The 22,828-nt window shown below is 36.2% G+C and overlaps 3 protein-coding genes and 1 long non-coding RNA gene across 6 annotated transcripts; 3 read left to right on the top strand and 1 right to left on the bottom strand.

Annotated features, from left to right (window-relative positions):
* The first annotated feature begins 292 nt into the window (after positions 1 to 292).
* LOC121751517 (aspartyl protease family protein At5g10770-like) lies at positions 293 to 2,444 on the top strand. 2 transcript variants are annotated; one of them, XM_042146266.1, is made up of 2 exons: positions 293 to 754; positions 988 to 2,444. In XM_042146266.1, the coding sequence occupies exons 1-2, from the start codon at positions 625 to 627 to the stop codon at positions 2,211 to 2,213; spliced, it is 1,356 nt and encodes a 451-aa protein (XP_042002200.1). In that variant the 5' UTR covers positions 293 to 624; the 3' UTR covers positions 2,214 to 2,444. The 2 variants fall into 2 exon arrangements, with proteins under 2 accessions (XP_042002200.1, XP_042002201.1); XM_042146267.1 differs by having other exon boundaries at positions 620 to 856.
* Positions 1,817 to 3,225, bottom strand: LOC121751518. Its single transcript, XR_006040104.1, has 3 exons — positions 2,667 to 3,225; positions 2,036 to 2,098; positions 1,817 to 1,955 (listed from the first exon to the last, which is right to left on the bottom strand). It is a non-coding gene; the product is annotated as an uncharacterized LOC121751518 (long non-coding RNA).
* Positions 3,226 to 16,288: 13,063 nt separating this feature from the next.
* Positions 16,289 to 19,832, top strand: LOC121750761 (AP2-like ethylene-responsive transcription factor At1g16060). Its single transcript, XM_042145365.1, has 8 exons — positions 16,289 to 16,576; positions 16,809 to 16,891; positions 17,176 to 17,184; positions 17,355 to 17,443; positions 17,546 to 17,619; positions 17,731 to 17,781; positions 18,450 to 18,526; positions 19,116 to 19,832. Exons 1-8 carry the CDS (start codon positions 16,428 to 16,430, stop codon positions 19,523 to 19,525), a joined length of 942 nt encoding a protein of 313 aa, XP_042001299.1. The 5' UTR covers positions 16,289 to 16,427; the 3' UTR covers positions 19,526 to 19,832.
* Positions 19,833 to 20,492: 660 nt separating this feature from the next.
* Positions 20,493 to 22,575, top strand: LOC121750190. Of its 2 annotated transcripts, none has more exons than XM_042144673.1 (5): positions 20,493 to 20,884; positions 21,489 to 21,706; positions 21,819 to 21,947; positions 22,075 to 22,206; positions 22,291 to 22,575. In XM_042144673.1, the coding sequence occupies exons 1-5, from the start codon at positions 20,557 to 20,559 to the stop codon at positions 22,402 to 22,404; spliced, it is 921 nt and encodes a 306-aa protein (XP_042000607.1). In that variant the 5' UTR covers positions 20,493 to 20,556; the 3' UTR covers positions 22,405 to 22,575. The 2 variants fall into 2 exon arrangements, with proteins under 2 accessions (XP_042000607.1, XP_042000608.1); XM_042144674.1 differs by having other exon boundaries at positions 20,706 to 20,884; positions 21,506 to 21,706.
* The last annotated feature ends 253 nt before the right edge of the window (positions 22,576 to 22,828 follow it).

Here is a 22,828-nt window from a genome sequence, read left to right as displayed (position 1 = left end):
ATAGGAATAAAATTAATAAATCAAAATATTAATTTGTATATAAATTATTGCAATCATAATCTCTAAAATAAAAGAGGAAAAAAATGATGATATGGACAGCACGTCATCAATACGCACAATAGATGTACGTAAATAGTGAAACATTACTCATCGATGCATACATTAATTAATTGTATAAATATGAAGGGAAGTCCATGCTGATCAATTCGAAATAAACCAATTATCAATATAATTATAATATTATGAGAAACTAATAAGTATGTAAGAAAAGCGCCTTTTCGTGTTAGTTAGTAGGTTGGTGACAGTTTAAACTTTAAATCCGTGAATATGGCAAGGGAGAGACCATATCCATTCAAAACCAATTCCAAAAATCAAAATTATTTTCCTACAATACAGTTATTATTTTTTGTGTTTTTTATAAATATTTCCCCCTAAGTTTCTGCACGTGAAATCCCAATAATTTCTCATGCAAAAGTGGGGTCGTCAGCCAACTCCTCCTTTTGTTGTCATGCCAAACTCCAACTCCTAAGAATCTCTTCACCCTCTAAACCATTTCTTTCTCCCCACTTCCTTTTCCCTCTCCACATTTTCACCCTTCTCTTATCTCTACTAGGGAAGAAAACAATGGTGCTTCTCCTCATTCTTGTTGCCTTCAGTTGCTTCAATGGGGTCTTCAGTCTCGGTCAGAAGGAGCTTCTCTCGCTCAAACGCCTCACAACGACGCCTGCCCCTGCCCGATTCTCGCATATACCAAGTGAGTATTAACTGTATATATGCAACAAAACATGCCTGCATGACTCTGCATCTTATCTTTTGTTTAGGAATCTGCCTCAGTTAAGGTAGTTGAAGATATAAGGTATCTACTATTTTTATCCTTTCCTTTCTTTACAATAGTACTATATGTGTGTGTGTGATTTCAAGAATCAAAGTAATAGGCTTCAAAATATATACTAAAACTAAGGTTAAATTCTCTTCTGTAATGAACAGAGGATGGTGCGACCATACTAGAAATGAAGCACATCAAACACATCCAAAAAGGGCTGACTCTTGATGTAGTTCGAGTCGGGTCCATACAATCCCGAATCAAGAACGTCGTCTCTGGCCGCGTAGAATCATCACAAGCCCGTGTTCCTATCAGTTCGGGCATCCAGCTTCAGACATTAAACTACATTGTCATAGTAACATTAGGCATTCGGAACTTAACTATGATCGTGGACACAGGAAGCGACCTCTCTTGGGTGCAATGCCAGCCCTGTAGGCTGTGCTACACTCAACCGGAGCCCCTCTTCAACCCGTTGGTGTCACCCTCATACAGATCGGTGCAGTGCAACTCGCAGCCCTGCCATACTCTGCAGTCCAACACAGGAAACTCAGGGTTATGTGGCAACAATGCACCTAAGTGCAACTATGCAGTAACTTATGGCGATGGATCATACACCCGGGGGGAGCTAGGCAGAGACCGGCTCACTCTTGGAATGACTCCAGTCGAGAATTTTGTGTTTGGATGTGGAAGAAACAACAGAGGTTTATTTGGTGCAGCTTCTGGCCTGTTGGGACTAGGCAGGAATGATCTCTCACTCATTTCTCAAACTAGTGATGTATTTGGTGGAGTTTTCTCCTACTGTTTGCCCGATTCGGATTCTGGAACATCGGGTTCGCTAATACTAGGAAACGATACATTGGTTTTCAAAAACACAACACCTGTTTCTTACACAAGGCTCATTCCGAATCCTCAGCTGTACAGCTTCTACATTCTGAACATGACAGGAGCTAGTGTGGGAGGGGTGCCTCTGCAGTCCCCAAGGTTTGGGGGAAACGGGGTCTTGATCGACTCAGGGACCGTGATCACGAGGCTGCCCCCATCTGTGTACACATGTGTGAAGGCTGAGTTCTTGAGACAGTTCACTGGGTACCCCTCAGCACCGAGCTTTTCAATTCTCGACACCTGCTTCAACCTGTCAGCATATGACGAGGTCAACATACCTACACTTAAGATGCAGTTCGAAGGAGATGCAGAGATTAGTGTGGATGTAACTGGGATGTTTTACTTCGCTAAGAGGGACGCATCTCAGGTGTGCTTGGCGCTTGCAAGCCTCGCCTATGAAGACCAGATTGGGATCATAGGAAACTATCAGCAGAGGAACACAAGAGTCGTATATGATACCAAGCAGATGCAAGTTGGATTTGCGAAGGAAGTTTGCAGTTTCAGTTAAGACACAGAAATGAGTGATGATTTGTAATTGTGATTCAGGAAATTCATTGGCAAAGCCAATTGAATATGAACACATACAGCTAAAAAGGTTTGATTTCCTAGATTTGATTCAGCAATTTGAATTTGTTGTAAGAGTGGTATAGAATATTGATTCAGTCTTATTTTTTGTGTTTAATGTCCAAATACAATACTCCCACACAAGGTATGATAAATCAAGAACTTCCATGTAGTACTCCATATTTTATCGTGTATAGCATCTACTGGACAATACGAAGATCATCTTCCGCTAAGAAGCCCTACTGAAATATAATCCCCAGAAAACAAGAATAGGAAACTACATCAGCTACAAACAAATAAAACTAAATATTCTTGTCTAAGCACTGATGTAATGTCATATTATGACAAAAAAAAAATAAACATTATTCAGCAGAAAGATTGCTAGAAAAGAGGGAACCTCATATGAACACAGGGAATTTCGGGGGACCCGCCTTCTTGACGTCTTGAACTTCGAGCTTTTCCTAATCTTAGGAAAAGAAGCCTGCTGGAGAGATATAAAAGAAACTAGGCAAAAAATGAAGATGGGATATTCTCAAACCTGATCTTTCATCCAGACCACATAAACTCCACAGAAATAGACAAATGTAGTAATAGATTAGTCATATAAGTACATCGGTTACTGACAAACAAAAGGACAAAAGGGAATTGTTTCTGCATGTTCACCAGAATCACCACAAATGAGGTTATATTTTTCAAGGGGAATCTCTGAATTCTTGAATTCTTTAGGCCTGTAAAGCATGTCTCGATGTTAGATCCTCTGACGTCTCACTGACATGTTGCCTATTCTTTAAATGAAAACCAAAGTTATCTGACAAAATTCACAGAAGGTGATGGTTAAAGGAACTTCTACAGATGTGAAATTTTAAGCAGATGATGGTTGCAGCCACCATTCTCCAGCTGGTGTATCTATCCTCTTATGTATTTGACTAGGGAAAAGTGCATTCGGCTAACCATGGATCGATCTATTTCTTCTGCAATCAAGGGATAAATCTAACAGTGTCAGCTTCAATATCAACATGAATGTGATGAGCTATGATCAGTCCTAATGCCATGAATGAACCTGCATGATCGAATTGAAACGGGCAAGGCAACGAACTTGCCTTCTATGCCAGGGCCAGAGCTTCCACTAGAAGAGGCATCAATTTAAAACGTCCAATCGCATGACTGACAGCTGCACCAAATATGACTACATAATCCGGAACCACAACAATCAAGTTATACGTAAAACCAATATCACGTCCAGCATTCCTGAAGAAACATGCAGCAACTGTGCCAACAGAAGCACTCAGCGGAAAGAGAGCCTACTGCACCAGCCACCAACAGCTGCTGATTTTGATCCAACTGCCTCCAGCAATTGGGAAAGATTGCTCACGCATTCAACTAGTATGATATTTTGAGGATGAGTAAGTATTCAGTTTGAGAATTTTGCAGATGTCGTGACTCCAGAATAAAAGGTTGAAGAACAAAGAAATGCCTGTTAAATAAAAGGATTATTTGGTGCATTGGTAGACCAATAAAAGATATTATTGGTACATGCATATACATGGCCTCCAAACAACAGGGGATCTGCGAGCTATCCACATGCCTCACACCAGCATTCTGAAACTTCTGACTAATCTATTCAGAAATGAATTTTACATGTTAGCTCCACACAAGCAATAAAACTAAATGACCTTCGTAATTGTTTCTTACTCACTTATAAGAAACTTCTGATCACCGGCTCCTTATGATTCCCACGACAATCACAAGTGCACCTGGAATGCTATGGTCCTAAAGACCCCTAACGCACCCTGTGAGGAAAGAATTGTTGTAAATAATCAGCACAAAAAGCAAATTAACATAAGAAGTTGGCCATATGAACAATAGCTTGAAGCAGGAAGCTAGAAAGTAAAGTTTTACATTTCTCATATCTACAACAATGAGGCAGAAATATGCCGTGCTATTGTAATAGTAACTACGGATCCTATTTGATGAACTAGTGTGAATCCAACTAACTGCCCCACCGAACAGCACAATCCCCATAGGCTATGCATCTCTCCACCAAGAGAAGGATGAGCGATGAGCCATACTATTATCAGTAACACATGCATAGATAGTAACATCTCCAAATGCAGCACCAGTGATAGAATAATCATGTCCTTTTTGAGTGATAGAATAATCATGAATATGATGCCAATTTTGCACAAGGCGTTCGGTTATAACCCTAATTATTACCATCAAAAAGTGTGGCTATAACAACACACTAACATCTCATGAATAGAGTGCTCTTCCCAGAAAAGGCAGATATTCAGAATTTTGAGTTGGGTACTTCTAAATTCATCTCCAGATTTCTCTATCCATTGGAATTGATTCGAAAAATGGGGAAACGTGTATCAGAACAAAGGGTCAAACCTTGAGAAATATTGGGGTGCACCGTGTACATAGAAGCATCTTTTGAATATCTCATTTCATATATAGTAGAGGTGCTCATGTAAAAGACTTTCACTTTACAGAAACATGTCTTCATCGAGATTGATCATTGAAGACCAAAAAACCTATGATATCTTTGTATCTTAATAAACACAAGCCAGTAAAGGTACAAAAACCCATTTTTAATTTTCATCAAAAATAGTTATCTTATATCCCTCATGAGTACTCTGAACGAAACTCTCCATAAACTGTGCACACTTGATAAAACGTGTTCTCTATGTCTTAATTGATAGGTTTGTTAGTAATTCTTGTATTCATCTAACAGATTTAGATTTATAATCATATTGCAAGTTGAGCATGTAAAACACAACGGAACTAAATCTTACTTGTTATGTTGTTTTCTTCTACGATTGAATCCTGCAAGTTGAATCCACTACTATCGAGGTCCACGTGCAATCCAATCCGATGCAGGAACTATCCCGGTACAATTGCTCCGTAGAAGAATGCTAGGAATTCTCTCTACAAAGCTTTACGTATTTTCTCTCTACTGTTACTCTATTTCTCATTTCTCACAATGAAGAATAAATAACCAGATAAAGAGTCACGAGGGTTTGTTTCATGATTGTTGGGCTTATGGACTAATATAATTGTAGCCCAACTATAATTACTTAATCCATATTAATCTAATTCTAGCTCATTCCTTTCAATCTCCCACTTGGACTAGCATTAGATATAATATGCAGTTCCAACTTTGTAACCTTGAGCGGATCAAAATACACATATAGTGTGACCCTTTAGTCCCTCATTATCGACGACAATCTAATCGAAGTCTGCACAAAACTCCTAGACTGCGTTTGGAGCGTAGCTCGATATATGAAGGACGTTTACGTGAATTCTGTAAACAAACCTTTACACAAAGTTTATAGTAATATCTTCAAATAGAATATAAGTAGTCGTTAGTAAGGCATGACCCCATAAGAATAAAGGGAGACTGGCGAAGCTCATCATGGATCGAACCATATCTAATAATGTTCGATTTCTCCTATCAGATACTCCGTTCATTTGAGGTGTACTAGGAGGTGTCCAGTCTGACTGGATTCCATGTGACTTCAAGTAATCAAGAAATTCTCGGCTCAAGTATTCCCCTTCTCGATCTGATCGAAGAGTCTTGATACTTTTCTCAAGTTGTTTCTCAACTTCACAAACTCTTTAAATTTCTCGAAGGCCTCAGATTTATGTTTCATAAGATACACATATCCATACCTTGATAAATCATCAGTAAAAGTTATGAAGTACGAATAACCACCTCTTGCTTGAGTTGAAAACGGTCCACACACATCTGTGTTAATCAACTCTAGCAAATCCTTGGCACGCACCCCTTTCCCAGAAAATGGTTTACTTGTCATTTTTCCTTTGAGACAGAATTCACAAGCTGCATATGATTCTAAATCAAATGAAGTGAGATAGTCTAACTTTCTCAATCTTGCTATTCTTTTCTCATTAATATGACCAAGTCTACAATGCCAAAGATAAGTTACATTATTCGTATTACATAGCTTAGGTCTTTTGTTTTGCACATTGAGAATATTTCGTTTATATTCAAGTATATATAATCCATTTTCAAGAGTGACATTTCCATAAAACAATCCATTAAAAGAAAACGAGCATCTGCTGTTTGCAAAATGGAAGGAAAAACCTTCAATGTCTAACATCGGAATGGAAATAATATTATTTGAAATAACTGGAACAAAATAACAATTATGTAAATCTAGTCTATGTCCTAGGGAAAGATCTAATCTATAAGTTCTCACGCGTTCGGCAACAATTCTTGCTCTATTTCTAACACGCAAATCAACTTCCCCAGGTCTCACTTTCCTGCAGTCACTTAGACATTGCACATTATTACAAATGTGTGAGCCACAAGTTGTATCTAATACCCAAGATTGTGAATTATTCATAGACATATTTATCTCAATGACAAACATACCTGAGCTCCTACTTTCTGCACCTTGTGCCTTGAATTTTGGGCAGTCTCTCTTCCAGTGTCCCTTCTCATGACATAAAATACACTCATCCTTTGATAATTTTGACTTCTTCTTGGCCCCTCTACTCTTAGGCTTTAGAACAGCATCCTTAGATGCTTTCTTGTTCTGTTGCTGCTTATTCTTCCATTTCGAAGATTTCGCAGAAGAGCTCACCATGAGCACAGATTTTACCTTAGCAGTGAAAGACTTATAAGTCTTAAGCATATTGTGCAGCTCTGGCAGCCCAACCTTTGTGTTGTTCATGTTGAAATTCACAATGAAATTCTCAAAACTACTAGGAAGAGAGTGCAGAATTAGATTTGTTGAGACATTTGCGGGGAACACCGTTCCAATCGATGCTAACCTCTCAATCAAACTAATCATTTTCAGCACATGCTCAGAAACCTTGCCTCCATCATGAAGCTTGCACTTGAAGAGATCGCGAAGTATCTCATACTCCATAGTTTGAGCTTGTGAAGCATACAAACTCTCCAAGTGCTTAAGCATTTCATATGGTAACATGTGTTCATGTTGTCTTTGCAGTTCCAAACTCATAGATGACTACATGACACACTGGGCATCAGATGCATTATCAATGTGTTTCTGATGAACTTCAACGTCAAACGTAGCAAACTCAGGAGATTCCTTATTGGGGATGACACCGATTGGTTTGTCCAGGATATATTCAACCTTGTCATGCCTTAGCACCAAGCGTAAACAACGGAGTCAATCCGTGAAATTTGACCCAGTCAACTTGTTTGTTTCCATCAAACATTTATAAGCCAAGTTTGACATTTTATCTGAACAAAAAATAAAATGAAAATAAATCATAAAAGCATATAAAGATCACATTTGTATCACTAATCAAACAAAAAGGTTTATTGTATTGATTAGCTCCCACTAATTTTAACATATATTATGTCCCCCAAACATAAAATACAAATTTATATCAAATATAAATTTTAGTGGTCCAAGATCCAAGTCTATATTATTGCAGCCCCTGCTTTGACTGATCACTACAATAATATCACAAGGTAGGCCTCCAAGCCAATTGCAACAACTATTTTGCAATTCTTGGTTTATTAATCTAATTAATATGCATCCATAAACTATTTAGGTCGATTTGGCGTCACTAAATAATTTAAGCAAGTCAACCCCATCACACGATGCCAACCAAGCATCTATGAATGAGCCTAGGCCTTGTAGATTTAGAGTAAACACTTTGGCGTAAAACTCGTGGTCGAAAAGGCTAGGTACATCAAACAATTATGATGGACGATGTGTTTGTTTCAAAAACAAGACTTATATTTTATGGGAAAATGTGTGATACTAGTTTTGTGAATATAATATCCAATATTAAATTTCAAACAATTACTGGGTGCCGCCTACCCAGACATAGTATAACACAGACTACAAATACTGGGCGCCGCCTACCCAGACATAATATAACACGGTCTCTAACTACTATAGTTAAATAAAATGAGCATAAATCAAATAACATGCTTATCACATAGGATATCAAATAATGCTCAACAAATAAAATCAAATTTTATTCTCTAATTAAATGTGAATTTAAAATTACATTAATTCGAAATTAATGTAATAAAATGTATTAATCCAATTAATAAATTTATCATATAATCTATATCAATTCTAAATTAATATAAACAGATACTTATTATTAATTTGAAACTAATATTAAAAGCACATTTACTATTAATATTCAAAATAATGATAGTAAATAATAATTTATTGGCTTGATTAATATTATTAATTCTAAATTATCATCAGCGGGTTCTTGGAAAAGAACAGTCCGCCTCCATGGTTGTATATACAATTGAAATCAAATTTCAATTCTTTGAATTCCAAATCCAAGTTCTAATGTCATGGCTATGGTCAATTTTGTTTTCCAAAACCACTCATTGAAAATGACTGAATTGAAATTCAATTTCAATTTTCCCGTCAATTCGTTAATTTTGGATTCCAAAACCATTCTTACTCTCAGTTTTAATTTCCAAATTTTGAACAATTTTCAATTCTCAAAGTTTGCTTGAAATCCAATTCCAGTTTCAAAGATAAGAAACATGTCAAAAGTAGTTTGAAAACTAGTTTCTGATAAAATAGTTTTCAATGAAAAATAAAACTCAGTTCTCTTTAACATCCCAAATTATGGAAATCTGATTCCCATTTTTCAAACCATTCTCGAAACGTCGAAGTTTGAAATCTAATTTCAGTTTCTGTCGAAACTGTTAAACCAAGTATAAAAGTTTGATTTCCGAAATCGCCACATATAATCAAATTACAAAACAAATTATGAATCGAGCCCCGGGCTCTGATACCACTATTAGAAATTCTTGTATTCATCTAATGAGCGCAGCGGAAATTGCAAGAATAACAGATCTAGATTCATAATCATATTACAAGTTGAGCATGTAAAACACAACGGATTAAATCTTACTTGTTGTGTTGTTTTCTTCTACGATTGAATCCTGCAAGTTGAATCCACTACTATCGAGGTCCACGTGCAATCCAATCCGATGCAGGAACTATCCCGGTACAATTGCTCCGTAGAAGAATGCTAGGAATTCTCTCTACAAAACTTTACGTATTTTCTCTCTACTGTTACTCTATTTCTCATTTCCCACAATGGAGAATAAATAACCATTATATAGATAAAGAGTCACTAGGGTTTGTTTCATGATTATTGGGCTTATGGACTAATATAATTGTAGCCTAACTATAATTACTTAATCCATATTAATCTAATTCTAGCTCATTCCTTTCAAGGTTGTCACTATACAACTACTACGTGATAAACTAAGGCACACAACTCTTAGCTACATGAGCCCTAATCCCCAAGAAGCTCATCACAAGGTGCATGCTATCAGCTAAAAACTAAACAAACTAGTTGTCCAGAACATGATATGCATGAAGCCACCTGAGAAATGATTTTCATTTTGAACTGATAACTGGGCTAAGACCTTAGTAAGATTTCAAGAAAATATCTTAATACAGTGACTCATTTTTCACACTTGTATAGTTGTATGGATGAGAAAGTCCTTATTGTGCTGTACATGTCAAAAGAATTACATCATCAAAAAGCTCAATCTTCACAGCACAAACTTCACTTTGCACTAACTTATATTTAGCGTTTGGATAAAAAAAAAAAAAAAAAACTTCACTTTCCCATAAAATAAAGCAAGCAACATAATAAAATCAAGTCTCACCCAGAGAGATTTGACAATCTAAGGCATCATAATCATGGAGGGGTAGACCTGAGCTTTCTTTAGAGAGGGCTGCAATTTCTGCTCAGCTTTCATGTTTTATTCCGTGCCCGGCCCGCGTTCCTCAACGCTAAACCCAATCCATTGATTGATTCACCACCCCATAAACGACTGAGCAGAAAGGGCTTGGAATTCGGCCAGACATTCCAATTTTCGCGCCTCTTTCTTTCTCGACTGGGAGCGGGAATCCCTCTCCCTTACTCATCCCTGAAATCAAGTTCAAATTCTATAAGTTCGAACAGTTTCGCATTCTCGCAAGATCGCATTTCTGAACATCGGGTTGAAGATTTTGGAAATTTCTGAATTTTGATTTTTTTTTTTTAGTAAAGGGTTTATTTCGCCTCATTGATTAAACATCTATTTGGCATTTGACTTTCCTATCCGTAACGTTGTCTCTTATCTGTCTCTTAATCGTCTCATCTTTTCACTATTCATGAGCCCATTGTACTTTTCATCTTATCTCTTAACTAAGAGACAACATATGCAACCCTCAATCTCTTAACCATCTCATCTCATAACTATTCATTCAATTTCATTTTTTATTTTTATTTCCAACAAATTCAATTAATAAAAATATACTTCATTAAATAAAATAAAATTACAACTTAAAATTCTAAAAAAATAAAAAACCACATTAATAAAATCCTAAAAATGGATCCATGAATGGATTAAATTTGGGAGAAGAATGTAGAGTGTTTGAGAGTGTTTGAGTGAGAATAGAGAGTTTTTTTGGTGGATTAATTTGTAGGAATGATTTGATATTTATAGAAGTGATTGGGGATTAAAAAATAAAAAAAAATTGTAAAAAACGGCTATAAATGGCTAGTATAATTTTGGAATTTTTTTTATTTTTTGAATTTTTTCTGAATTTAAAAAAAAAACAAAAAATATATTTTCAACGGAAATAAACGACGTCCACTCGCGGGCCGGCGAGTGGGCGTCACGGACGAACCACAGCTCGCCACGTCACCAACACGCGTGGCTAGCTGTCTCTCCTCGACGAGACACGCGACGGGATAGGGACGGGCTAAGGACGAGACGGTTCCCGCAACGCCATCTCGCTGCTGTCTCGTCTCTCTGAGACGAGATAGGAATCGCAACGAGACGTGTTGCGGATGCCCTAAGATGAAAATCCTTCGGATATGGAGTACTACTATTAATAATGGGTTGTGTTTGCGTCTTTGCTTTTGCTTTTTTATTTCTTCACCATTGCTGCATAAGAAATCAAGTTACAAGAGGAATGTGTTTGAATTTTATAACATTTACTAGTACTATATTTGGACATGAGTATTTGCATGTTCAATTTGAAACTTACATCGTGCGAACTTCAAGTTATTACTACACTGTCGATGTTTTCAGCGTTGATGTTTGCTGGAACTGTTTCAATGAGGATATTACTCTACCATTGTATACTGAACCAACAGAGTAGTGAGATAAATATTAAGTACTATTTCCGACCCATCGAAAGTGATTGATTTCCTTTTTTAGGTTATTCCATTACAAGTGATTAATCAATTTTTAGCTAAAAGTAAAATATCAAAAATTTCTCTTACTTACTCTCTTTATTTTATACTTTATAATTTCTCATACTTTATTTTCTACATAAACACAATAAATATCGTTTTCTTAAATCTCCTTTGAAAATAAATCTATCACATATGATGGAACGGGGAATAATAATTTTTTTAAGAATAAATATGTATGCAAGTTGTTTTAATTTGATGGCTATTCATAACATCCAACATGAGATTGAAGATTTTAGTAAAATAACTATAAAACTATGTAAATTCAAAGTATGATAGTAATGAAAGATTGACGCGTATTATTGATATTAAAATGATTTTCATTGTAAAATGTTGATTTAAGCTAAACACGAAAGAAAGAGATAGGTTTATTTCACTTACGGTATCCACAATAGGGGCGGCGCGCCGGCCGCCCCAGAGTCGGCTAAGCCGCGGCGACCCATAGTGGAGGACACGGGCGCCGCGGCGTAGACTGATGGGAGGGGGCGGAAGCTCCTTCACCGACTACTCGGCGAGGACACGACGATGGTGGGGTAGCCGCGGCGGTCGGCGCGGCTAATTATTGCACACAGCCCGCCGGCGCGCCTATAGCCGTTTTTTTTTAATTTTAAAATTTTAATAATTTTTATTATAAATACCCCTCTCCGCCACGGCTGATTATTGCACACGGCCCGTCGGCGCGCCTATAGCCGTTTTTTTTATTTCAAAATTTTAATAATTTTTATTATAAATACCCCTCTCATCTTCATTTTCACTCCACACACCTCTTCACACCCATTTCACTCTCTATCCACTTTTCACTCTCTAATTTTTTTCTATCTCTAAAAGTGCACAGTGCAGAATATCAGGGAGCAGCTGGGTGCCGGTGTTTTCGGGGCGGAAGCACACATAGCCGGTGTTTTTATTTGTTTTTTTTAAATGTTCATTGTATAATTTTCCAGTATACATAATACAACGAATATTTGGTCCCAATACTTTTTTTAAATTTTATTATTATCTCGTTTTCTAATTATTTATAATCCGATAATTTTATTTATAATTGAAATAAAATATACAAAAAATTAAATAATGTGAAATGTGGCTAAAAAAAGTGTCCACTATTGCCGTGGAAACTTTTTTTTATGACTGTGCACAAATCAGAAATGACTGTGAAAAAAAAAGTAGCAGGCAGGTGGGAACTGTCCACACTATTGAGGATACCCCTACGCGGCGCGCCGGCGTCCCGCAACCCGTCCTGGAGAGACGGATCCGTCGCGCGCCGCATTGCATCATCCGTCCCGTCCTGTCCCGCATCCCGTGTCGACGAGACACGCAACGGGCCGTCTCGCCACGCGCCTATGCGACGTGGCGCAACCCGGCGTCGTGCGTGACGCCCACTCGCCGGCCCGCGAGTGGGCGTCGTCACGTGCTGACGCAATAAATATTTTTAAAAAAAATGAATTTTTTTTAAAAAAAATAAAAATAAAAAAAATTCTAACGGTAATAATACTGTTTTTTTTTTAATTTTTTATTTTTAAATTAATTTTTTTACTCTATAAATACTCCTACACTCATCCTCATTTCACACACAACTACACATCTATTCTTCTATCGTACTACACATCTATTCTTCTGCGGCCTCTACTCGGCCGAAGCGGCGCGCTACCAAAGCGGCGCCACGGCAACTGACATTTTGACGTCCGCTTTGCGCGCCTACTACCAGGACACCCGTCAACAATTCAGATTTGTTGATGTTTGGCAGGCCGTGAAGGACGAGGAACGGTGGGCCGGCGGTTTCCCCTCCAGCTCGGGCTCAAACTCGAAGCGCACGAAGCATACGGCGAGTGGCCAATACTCGTCTGGTGGTGACACCGCTGAGGGCACCAGCCCACATGAGGCTGAATAGCATGAGTTTGTGGGTACGGTCGGCGATGCTGGAGGATCCAGCCGTGGGCGCCGTCGGCCGCAAGGGACGAAGGCTGCCAAAGCGGCTAGAGCGAGGAAGGACCGAGGCGAATCAAGCTAGGCGGCCTCGGGATCGGGCTCGCGGGGAGGCTCGGACACACTTATGGTGGCGTACATGACCGCCACAATGGCGGACACTTCCCGCTTCTCGCACGCCCAATTCGCGGCCTGGTGGAAGGAATTGTGCATATGGCAGCACAACTTGGCCTTCCGACTCCCCCTCAACCTCGACCGCCTCCGGAGGATGATTAGCCGGCGGAGTAGTTTTTTTATTTTCTTTAAATTTGTATTTTAAATTATGTTGTGTGTTTTTTTATGTTGTGTGTTTTTTAATAAAGTGTGTTTGTTTTAATTGAATTGGGTTGGAAAAAAATAAAAAATTAAATTAAATGAATAGTAATTTAAGGGACGGAGGGTTGCATGTTTCCGTCCCTTAGTTAAGGGATGGAGGAATAAAGTACAGTGGAGCCCTCAAATAGTAGTTTAAGGGAAGGTGGGGGACAGTAGAGGGACAGAGTAATGGATGGCCTTAGGCGCTATGAATTAAGTAACATAAAATGTTTTAGGTTAGTATTCCTAGTACATAATTAACACAACCCACACTGCCACGCATCCATCTAGGATGACTTTGACCCGTACTTATTGATTGGAGGAGACACTCTAGCAATTGTGTGCGTTTTATCATAATATTATAATAATATTTTAATAAATTTACTATCACTATATTTTCATTTTATATTGTTCACAATCATCCATGCTTCATTAGTTCATTTCTATACCAACTGTTGAATGGACAATCCATGTCTACATAATGCCAGTATATACTAGCGTTTATTTATTTAAATACCATTCCACAATTGAGATTAATGTCCTTAATAATAAAATGAAATAGTGATACTAATTGGTAAAAAGGCAACATTAAAAACAGTGCCCTTGCTTTTGTGTTTCCGTTATTTTTTTATGATTGATAAGTTTTAAATTTAATTACAGCTAGTTAGATTTCAATATCAAAATTAAAAGCTCTAAATCTCTAATAAAGTCCTAATACATCTTTTACTAAGGAATTCGCATTAATTAACTTTAACTAATGCTTGCGGAGGTCGGCACAGCTCGAGTTTTTGCTTTGTTAAAACATTTAATTGCAATCGAAAAAATTTAATACGAATTTTGAGGTAGAAATGTGGAGTAAAAATTCCATGATCCTTCCATATCAAGTTGGCATGGTGATTTGGTATACCTCACCAATAATTTATTGACAAATAAAAATAAAAAAGCCTTTCATGCCATATCAATTACACACCAATTCAATAAAACTTAACTGCACAAAATAAACGTCCACTAATCATGGAAAGTAACATTTACCACTATTAAATATTGATACATTCATATAATAGGTCCTACATTATGTAATTATGTATGTATATTGACTTCTTAATGTAATAATATTTCACGTAAAAAAGTAATCATATTACATGTCAAGAAAAAAAAAGCACATTACAACTCTTTGATAATACTATTTTAAGATTTTATTAATGAGACCTTTTTTTCTTATTTTATATTTATGTGTATTCAAAAATTTTACACAAATAAAATTTATGACTATAACTAATATATTTTGTTAGCATATTAAGTAATCAGTTATGATTTTCAATATTTTCTTATTACCATGCAAAAAATATCAAGAAATATATTGAAAGTTATTGAAAATATACTTAATTAGTTACTTAAGACTTAGATTATGATAAGAAAATATAATATTATAGTCATAGTTGTTATTTGTATAAAATTTTCGAATATATATTTAAATATAAAATAAGAAAAAAAGGTCTCACTAATAAAATCTCAAACTAGTACTATCAAGGAATAATTTCTTTCTTTACATAAAAAAATAGTATAATATGATTACTTTTTTGTGTGTAAATATTACTCCTATTATATTAAGAGGTCAATATACATATATATGTCTAGTAATATTGCACGCCTATTCTATTTGGCAATTTCCATAGTTAATAGTGATATAATGCTACTTTCCATGATTAGTGAAAGTTTATTTTGTGCAGTTAAGTTTTATTGAATTGATGTGGCATGAGGCCTTTTTTTATTTCCACTTGTCAATAAATTATTGGTGAAGTATACCAAATCACCATGCCAACTTGGTATGGAAGGATCATGGAATTTTTACTCAGAAATGTGACATTTATAAGGGTAAAAAATCATAAGCACCATAGTCGGTCACCATTTTGGTACCAAAAAAATTAAATTTTTGATACCCATTTATTGCATTTTAGTGCCTTACTAATTTTGATGTATAATTCGATGCTTTTTGAGAAGCTTTCCTCCATATATAACTTTTTTTCGTAAGGAGGGAGTAATTTATATATATATATATATATATATATATATATATATATATATATATATATAATGTCCTTTATCAAATCATTAAAAATGATCACTATAAATAAACGAATTAAAAGAGATGTAGTACATCCATAACCACAATAATGAAATAAAAGGGTGCCTAACCAATTAAAAATAAAAATACCCGTAACGGTATCTTGCGTGTAAATTGCGGCATATAAAATAGAGAGAAGGTCAGAAAAGTATGGATCAGAAATTGCAGCTGAGAATTAAATTTTGAACTGAAATTGTGGACGTTTTACTAGAAGCCATATTAATTGTTTCCAAAAATTAAATAATTACAGTAAAATAGGGAAAGCCCACACCAATCTTGACTACCAGTCTACAACTGATTCTGTATAGCACATTCACACACACACATATAAATAGAGCCCACAACAAGTGAAACACTTGACACAAAATCTCACTCAACATTAACACAGCCGCCGTCGCCGGCTGTTTATTCCGCCGCCTCTCCTCCGCCCAAATCCCCCATTTTCCGACCCTCATTCACTCCATTTCCTATTCTCATTGGTGGTCCCCCTTCTAATTAATTAAACTCTAGTTTCATTTCATGGCGCGGTCTTCAAAACAAAAGAATCGCTCCCCCGCCGCCGCCGCCGAGAATTCCGACAATGACCGCCACGAGGGGAAGCGGAAGCGAAAAAGTGCACCTAGGGAGTCCCCACAACAACGTAGCTCAATCCACCGAGGCGTGACGAGGTCATTTTTTGAATTATTTCTGTTCGTTTTGGTGAAATTCAAACTCGTGACAGGTCATAACGAGACATTATAGCAGTATTTATTGCTATTTGTAATTTTGTATGCAGTAGTGTATTTTTAGAAAGTAATTATAACATTATACTACTACTTTACGTTGTTTGCATGTTTAATTTTGTAATTTATTCTTAATTCTTAGAATAATTTTTTTATATTTGTGAAATGACGAATTCAGGCACCGGTGGACAGGCCGTTTTGAAGCTCATTTATGGGATAAGGATTGCTGGAATGAGTCACAAAACAAAAAAGGAAGACAAGGTTTCTCAATAGTCGTTTTCATTAATCCCTATTTTACAAAATTAAATCTTTTATTCTGATATTACTAATATAAAACAGAATCATTAAATTGAGGATGTGATATAGTATAATCTTTGCTATAATGCTTTTAACTTGATTGTGCGAAAAATAATAACTACTGTGAATATCAAATTACTGTATGACACTATTGTCTACTCAATGCTTACTAATGTTGTTTTCTCTATTTTGCTAATTTGGTGGTCTACTTTGATGGTGATGGTTGTGGGGATGCTATTAAAATGCAGTATATTTAGGTATGCATTTCCTTGTTCCACTCTATGCCATATTAAAGTGAATAAAAAATATACTCCAGTTTATTTTTGTGATGATGTGGCATTTGTTTTTGTTATCATTGGCTCTATCCAATAGACCTTATCCAATATCTTTGAATATATTTTTTCTTATATTTATGAAATTATTTTAGGGGCCTATAATGACGAGGAAGCAGCAGCTCGTGCCTACGACTTGGCTGCCTTGAAATATTGGGGTCAAGACACCACATTAAACTTTCCAGTATGTATATAATTTAATAAGTCAGAATCCATTTAATATAATAATTAAATTAATAATGTTCATATTAGTAGTGTTTATACAATTAATTTATTATTTTTGTAGCTACCCACATATCAAAATGAGCTTAAAGAAATGGAAGCACAGTCAAAGGAAGAATATATTTGTTCATTGAGAAGGTATTACTGGACTCTAATTATTAAATTACTATAACTGTTCTGTTCTATTTTATTTATAAAAATGGTTGTATTTATCATAACTTGTTTATCTTTTTTGAAATGAAATGACAGAAAAAGTAGTGGTTTTTCTCGTGGTGTATCAAAATACCGAGGCGTAGCAAGGTACGTATTAATTAGAACAATTAGTATGATTTGGATTGTGGCTTCATAAAAGTATTGAATGTGTACCTAATTCAGTAAAAAGGTAACAATTTGATTAGCGATATCTTGCCTTTGGTATTTTTATTGTGATAATATTTTATACTCATTCCACTAGCATTTTATTACTATAAAACTATTACTCCATAAAAGTAGTATCCATTTTTCACTGGCTTTTTTCTCCCCATTTTTTTTATAAAGTTAAACAATTTCTTAAAATCCACGCGTGTCAATATTAGAATATTTATCGGCGAAGAGAAAGAGTACTATGGATTGCTTGTGTATGTTTGCTAATTCATCATGTACATGAATGAAATTTAATGCTACATATTGAATTATACTAGCTCTTATATATTACCCTTCTAATTTTCTATATCATTACATTTCTTGTTCACTTTCTTTAATATTTTTCATGTGTATATGTTATATAATAAAATTTGGTGTGATGGTCTATATGTGTAGTATAATTTGGTGATAGTGAAACATGAAATATCACACAGCCATAAAATAATATACTAAAACTTATGCAATAAACTATAAACTTTTAATTTAATGATTTTAGTGGATCAAATTAAATTTATTGCATCTTTTTGTAGATAATAAATTTTGAATTAGATATTGTGTGTGGACAGGCATCATCATAATGGAAGATGGGAAGCTCGTATTGGCAGGGTGTTTGGCAACAAGTACCTATACCTTGGTACATATGGTAGGCCAATATACTTCCATACAATTTAATTTAATTACTAGTACTACTTATCGTATACATTAAGTAGCCTAACTATTTAATTCTCCAACCATTTTATTTTGAATGGAGGAAATCGACCAATAAGTTGGTGTGTGTTGATGAGCAAACATTAGACTTCGATTTATTGTTTTATTCATAATTTAGCTAAGAAAGTGGTTTACACAACAAATCAACATCATCTTAGGTTACCTACATAACTACGTCTACATTAATAGCCAATTATAAATGTCCCTATATAATAGGAAGCTAGACCCTTTAAAAATAACCACATATTAGTTTTTTTCTTTTTGTTATATATAGTACAATATGATACGCACATTTAATGATGGTATAATAAATAGACAATTAGTACTAAAAAGCAAACAAATATGGTTGGCTAGAAAGCATAAATTACCAACTCTCAACTACTATAGGTCTGCAGACATAATTTCCCCCTTTCCCACCGAAATCCTCATGCAAATTAAATTCTTGAATTCAATATTTACCAACCACCTGAATTTCCAAAAATACCCTCACATTTTCCTAATTCCAATTTTCTATTTTTATGTAGCCACTCAAGAAGAGGCAGCAGCTGCATATGACATGGCAGCAATAAAATACCGTGGAAATAATGCAGTTACCAATTTTGACCTCAGCCGTTACATTAATTGTAACATGGATGAAAATAGGCATGTAGCCGGGGAAGGTGAAGCTTTCCCTTCTCCGACTGAGGCTGAGGCCGCTGCGTCTCCCCCGCTACCTATTGGGGGAGAAGGCGGTGAGGCTTTCGGGCTTCTTTTGCAATCCACCAAGTTCAAAGATATGATGGAGCCAAATCCGCCACGTAGTAGCTTCCCAGATGACATACAAACATCATTTGATATTCAAGATTTGAGCACCTATGCTGATGAACACGACAATGCATTTGGTGACTATGACTTTTTGTCAATGTTTCAGTGTGAGCTTGATGAATCAGCGTGATCTTTTACAAATTTTACTATTTTTTTATATCTTTTTATATAATCATTGATGATGATATCAAATGATTTGCCTTGAGATGATCAAGAAAGAAAGGGGGGATAAATGAATAAGGTGAGGTTTTAATAGTATATTTTGGTTTTTGATTTTTGATTTTTGATTTTCTACACTTAGGTGATTTGATTATTTGTAAACTCTATCTCAATTATAGATGGAGATTGGAATGTTTTAAGACTATTTGGTTATTCATGTGTAACATGGAAATATATATAGATTCATGTTGTTTTATTCTAAGACTAATGAAATTATAATGTTCCTGTCCTCATATTCTAAATTTTAATAATTTTATTTATTATTGACTTGTATATCAAGCTGCAGTGAAGTATTCCTCGTAAATCAGTAAGAACTAGTGATTATTTACAAAATAATTATTGATAACGCAAAATGAGTATCAACATGTAGAGTTTGATACTTATGAATTCTGTATTCTGGAATATGTGTTAGGATCTTAAGATAATTTGTTTGTGTTAATATACAAAAGTAGTCACAGAAATAACTCATAATACTTATTTAGCCTAATGTGTTACTGAAAAATGAGTTGCTATTTTGGGCTCTTTTGGATGACTTTCACATATTTTGTTTCATTTAGTACCTATGGTACATAAGAAAGATAATAAAAAAACAATAAGTTCATTTTTCATTTGTTATTATAATTGATGGTAGGCATAACTTTATTGATTGAAATAAAGTGAATTAAAACGTCTAAACATAGTGTATTTGCCATCTAACATCTAAATAAGAGTATAAAGTATCCCTTTAATGGGCTTCACCACTGCAATGGCAATGGGCTGATTCAACAAAAGTTTCTTAAATTTATTTCTTAAATTAGATCAAATATCGGGTCGGGTACAACCCGCACTGAAGCGAAAAACGATCCGGATATGGTTCAGAAGAACGAGTGGCTCACTTCTTGATCCCCCAAACCAGAAAATCCAATCCAACCATGGCTTTTTCACACTCTTCCAACATCAGCCATGGCTACCACGCTCTCTCTATCTAGTTCCTCATTTCTGCACCACTGCGCGAAATCCACTTCAAGAAGCAGCCCCAGCTTCAGATTCAGAGCTTCTCTGTCGACCTCCCCGTCATCCATGGCCGCCACGACGGAGAAGGTTATCCCCGCAGTCATAGTGGGCGGTGGCCGCGTCGGGAGATCCCTGCAAGACATGGGCGGCGGCAATGATGTTCTAGTTAAGAGAGGGGAGCCCGTGCCACTGGATTTCGCCGGTCCGATTTTGGTTTGCACCCGCAATGATGACCTAGATGCAGTGCTTGAATCCACTCCGAAATCGCGATGGAGCGGTATGATTTGAGGTTTTTTTTTAAAATATTGTTTATTGGCGGTAATTGCAGTTTGTTCTGACTTCTGATTAATGTTGATTGATGCTTATGAAATTTAAAGTGATTTGAGCTTGAGAGTGTGCTTAACATGTGTAATGCTGCCAATGTTGTTAAAATTAGGTCTGCAGCAGCATTATACTGTATTATGCATAATACATGTATGTATATGTACATTTGTGTTATTTGTAAACTAGGGATTTTGATTTTGCATTGGTTCTTTGACAATTGTTTTCATCAGTCAAGCAGAACAAGGTATCACTGCAAGTTTCTGTGTGTATTTTGTACTACTACATTTTGATTCCATATACAGTTTGCTGAAAATTGAAATCTTTCAGGCCTTTATTGTATAGAATCTGAGTGCAAAACATGTAGCTCCTAGCTTGCTTTTGCTAGAGTGGGTTCTATATTTTCAGTTACAACTAGCTCACTCGTGATTATGCAGCTACAGTCTACTCTAGGATATGGATATGGCCATATTTGCAAAAGTTTTGTGGTTGTGTCTGTGTTTATAATGCTATCTGCAATACTCATCAGTTGATGGTGATGATTCTTAACAATGTAGCAGATTTGGTGTTTTTCCAGAACGGAATGCTGGAGCCGTGGTTTGAAACTAAAGGCCTTGGAGATGCTGATCAAGTTCTGGCGTATTTTGCTGTGTCAAAGCTGGGTGAGCCTCCAGTGGACGGGATAACTGATACTAATCCGGAGGGACTAACTGCTGCGTATGGGAAGTGGGCTACTGCTGTTGCTGGGAGATTGCGTGCGGGGGGGCTGTCTTGCAAGGTAAGAGCTGAGGGGCTTGATGATTTAGTAATGTTTGATATGGTTTTGGATGGTGTGGTAGCTGCCAGTACATTGTTACGGATTCAGTTCTTTTCTTGAAAAAATCTTTTAGGTGCTTGAGAAAGAGGCTTTCCAGAAACAAATGCTTGAGAAGCTTATATGGATATGTGCTTTCATGCTGGTTGGAGCTCGTCATCCTGGAGCATCAGTAGGCGCTGTGGAGAAGGAATATCGTTCTGAGGTAGAAAATGAACATTCTCTAGTATAGGAAGAAATGACATTATTCTCTGTTTGGCCTTAGTTATAAGTGATGATGGGAAGAAAAACACGAAGGTGTATGCTAATCCAGAGGCTATCATCACATGCAGGTATCAGCCCTTATAGGAGAACTCGCTGCAGCTGCAGCATATGAGAAAGGTTTGGTCTTTGAGGGTGCGATTGAGGAGAGGCTGTGCGCTTACTCACGGGCAGTTGCTCACTTCCCAACAGCGGTCAAAGAGGTACCAATGCGAATTCTTCTTCGGATGCTTTGATTGTTGTAATGATTTTGAGCTCAAAATTTGATTATGGAGTTATTTCTGCAGTTCAAATGGAGGAATGGATGGTTCTATTCTCTCAGAGAGAAGGCGATCGCTCAAGGCAAACAGGATCCATGTCCCTTGCACACTTGTTGGCTCAAAGAACTCAAGATAGTCTAGTTAGAGTTCTTTTTTTTTATGGTTTACATTTTGTCATTTTATGTAAAAATGGGACTTCAAGTTGTTACACACGTACCTTAAATTCCATACCGCCCACTATGTCTCTAAACAAATGTTGTTGATGTTTGTGACCTTTCGAATTAGACATACATGATCCATCATGCGCTGAAATTCAATATCGATTGAGATTATTTTAAGCACATAATTTGGGGCGTTCTCCCATGAGGAATATACGGAATCACATCTCGAACCATTGGAGAGCTATAACTTTGCCAAGCCAACTTTCGACTGGATTAATAGGTTATCGGATGTCTAACGATGTGTGATTCGTTACGTAAGAGGATAATCCGAGCAACGAACTATCAATGAACTTAGTCTATCTAAAACTAAACTAGATATTAAAGAAAATTTAATGATTATTATT

This window comes from Salvia splendens, chromosome 10, assembly GCF_004379255.2.
Source record: "Salvia splendens isolate huo1 chromosome 10, SspV2, whole genome shotgun sequence".
Classification (NCBI taxonomy): Eukaryota; Viridiplantae; Streptophyta; class Magnoliopsida; order Lamiales; family Lamiaceae; genus Salvia; species Salvia splendens.
The sequence above is the reverse complement of the archived record's forward strand: the minus strand, read 5'-3'. Positions and strand labels throughout refer to the sequence as shown.

Bases quoted from the DNA above. Each gene is read 5' to 3' on its own strand.
- LOC121750190 (XM_042144673.1), top strand. From the start codon at position 20,557: ATGGCTACCACGCTCTCTCTATCTAGTTCCTCATTTCTGCACCACTGC. The intron at 21,707-21,818 runs GTAAGAGCTGAG...AAAATCTTTTAG, and splicing joins CGGGGGGGCTGTCTTGCAAG to GTGCTTGAGAAAGAGGCTTT. The intron at 21,948-22,074 runs GTAGAAAATGAA...CATCACATGCAG, and splicing joins AGAAGGAATATCGTTCTGAG to GTATCAGCCCTTATAGGAGA.
- LOC121750761 (XM_042145365.1), top strand. From the start codon at position 16,428: ATGGCGCGGTCTTCAAAACAAAAGAATCGCTCCCCCGCCGCCGCCGCC. The intron at 17,444-17,545 runs GTATGTATATAA...TTATTTTTGTAG, and splicing joins ACACCACATTAAACTTTCCA to CTACCCACATATCAAAATGA. The intron at 18,527-19,115 runs GTAGGCCAATAT...ATTTTTATGTAG, and splicing joins CCTATACCTTGGTACATATG to CCACTCAAGAAGAGGCAGCA.
- LOC121751517 (XM_042146266.1), top strand. From the start codon at position 625: ATGGTGCTTCTCCTCATTCTTGTTGCCTTCAGTTGCTTCAATGGGGTC. The intron at 755-987 runs GTGAGTATTAAC...TGTAATGAACAG, and splicing joins CCGATTCTCGCATATACCAA to AGGATGGTGCGACCATACTA.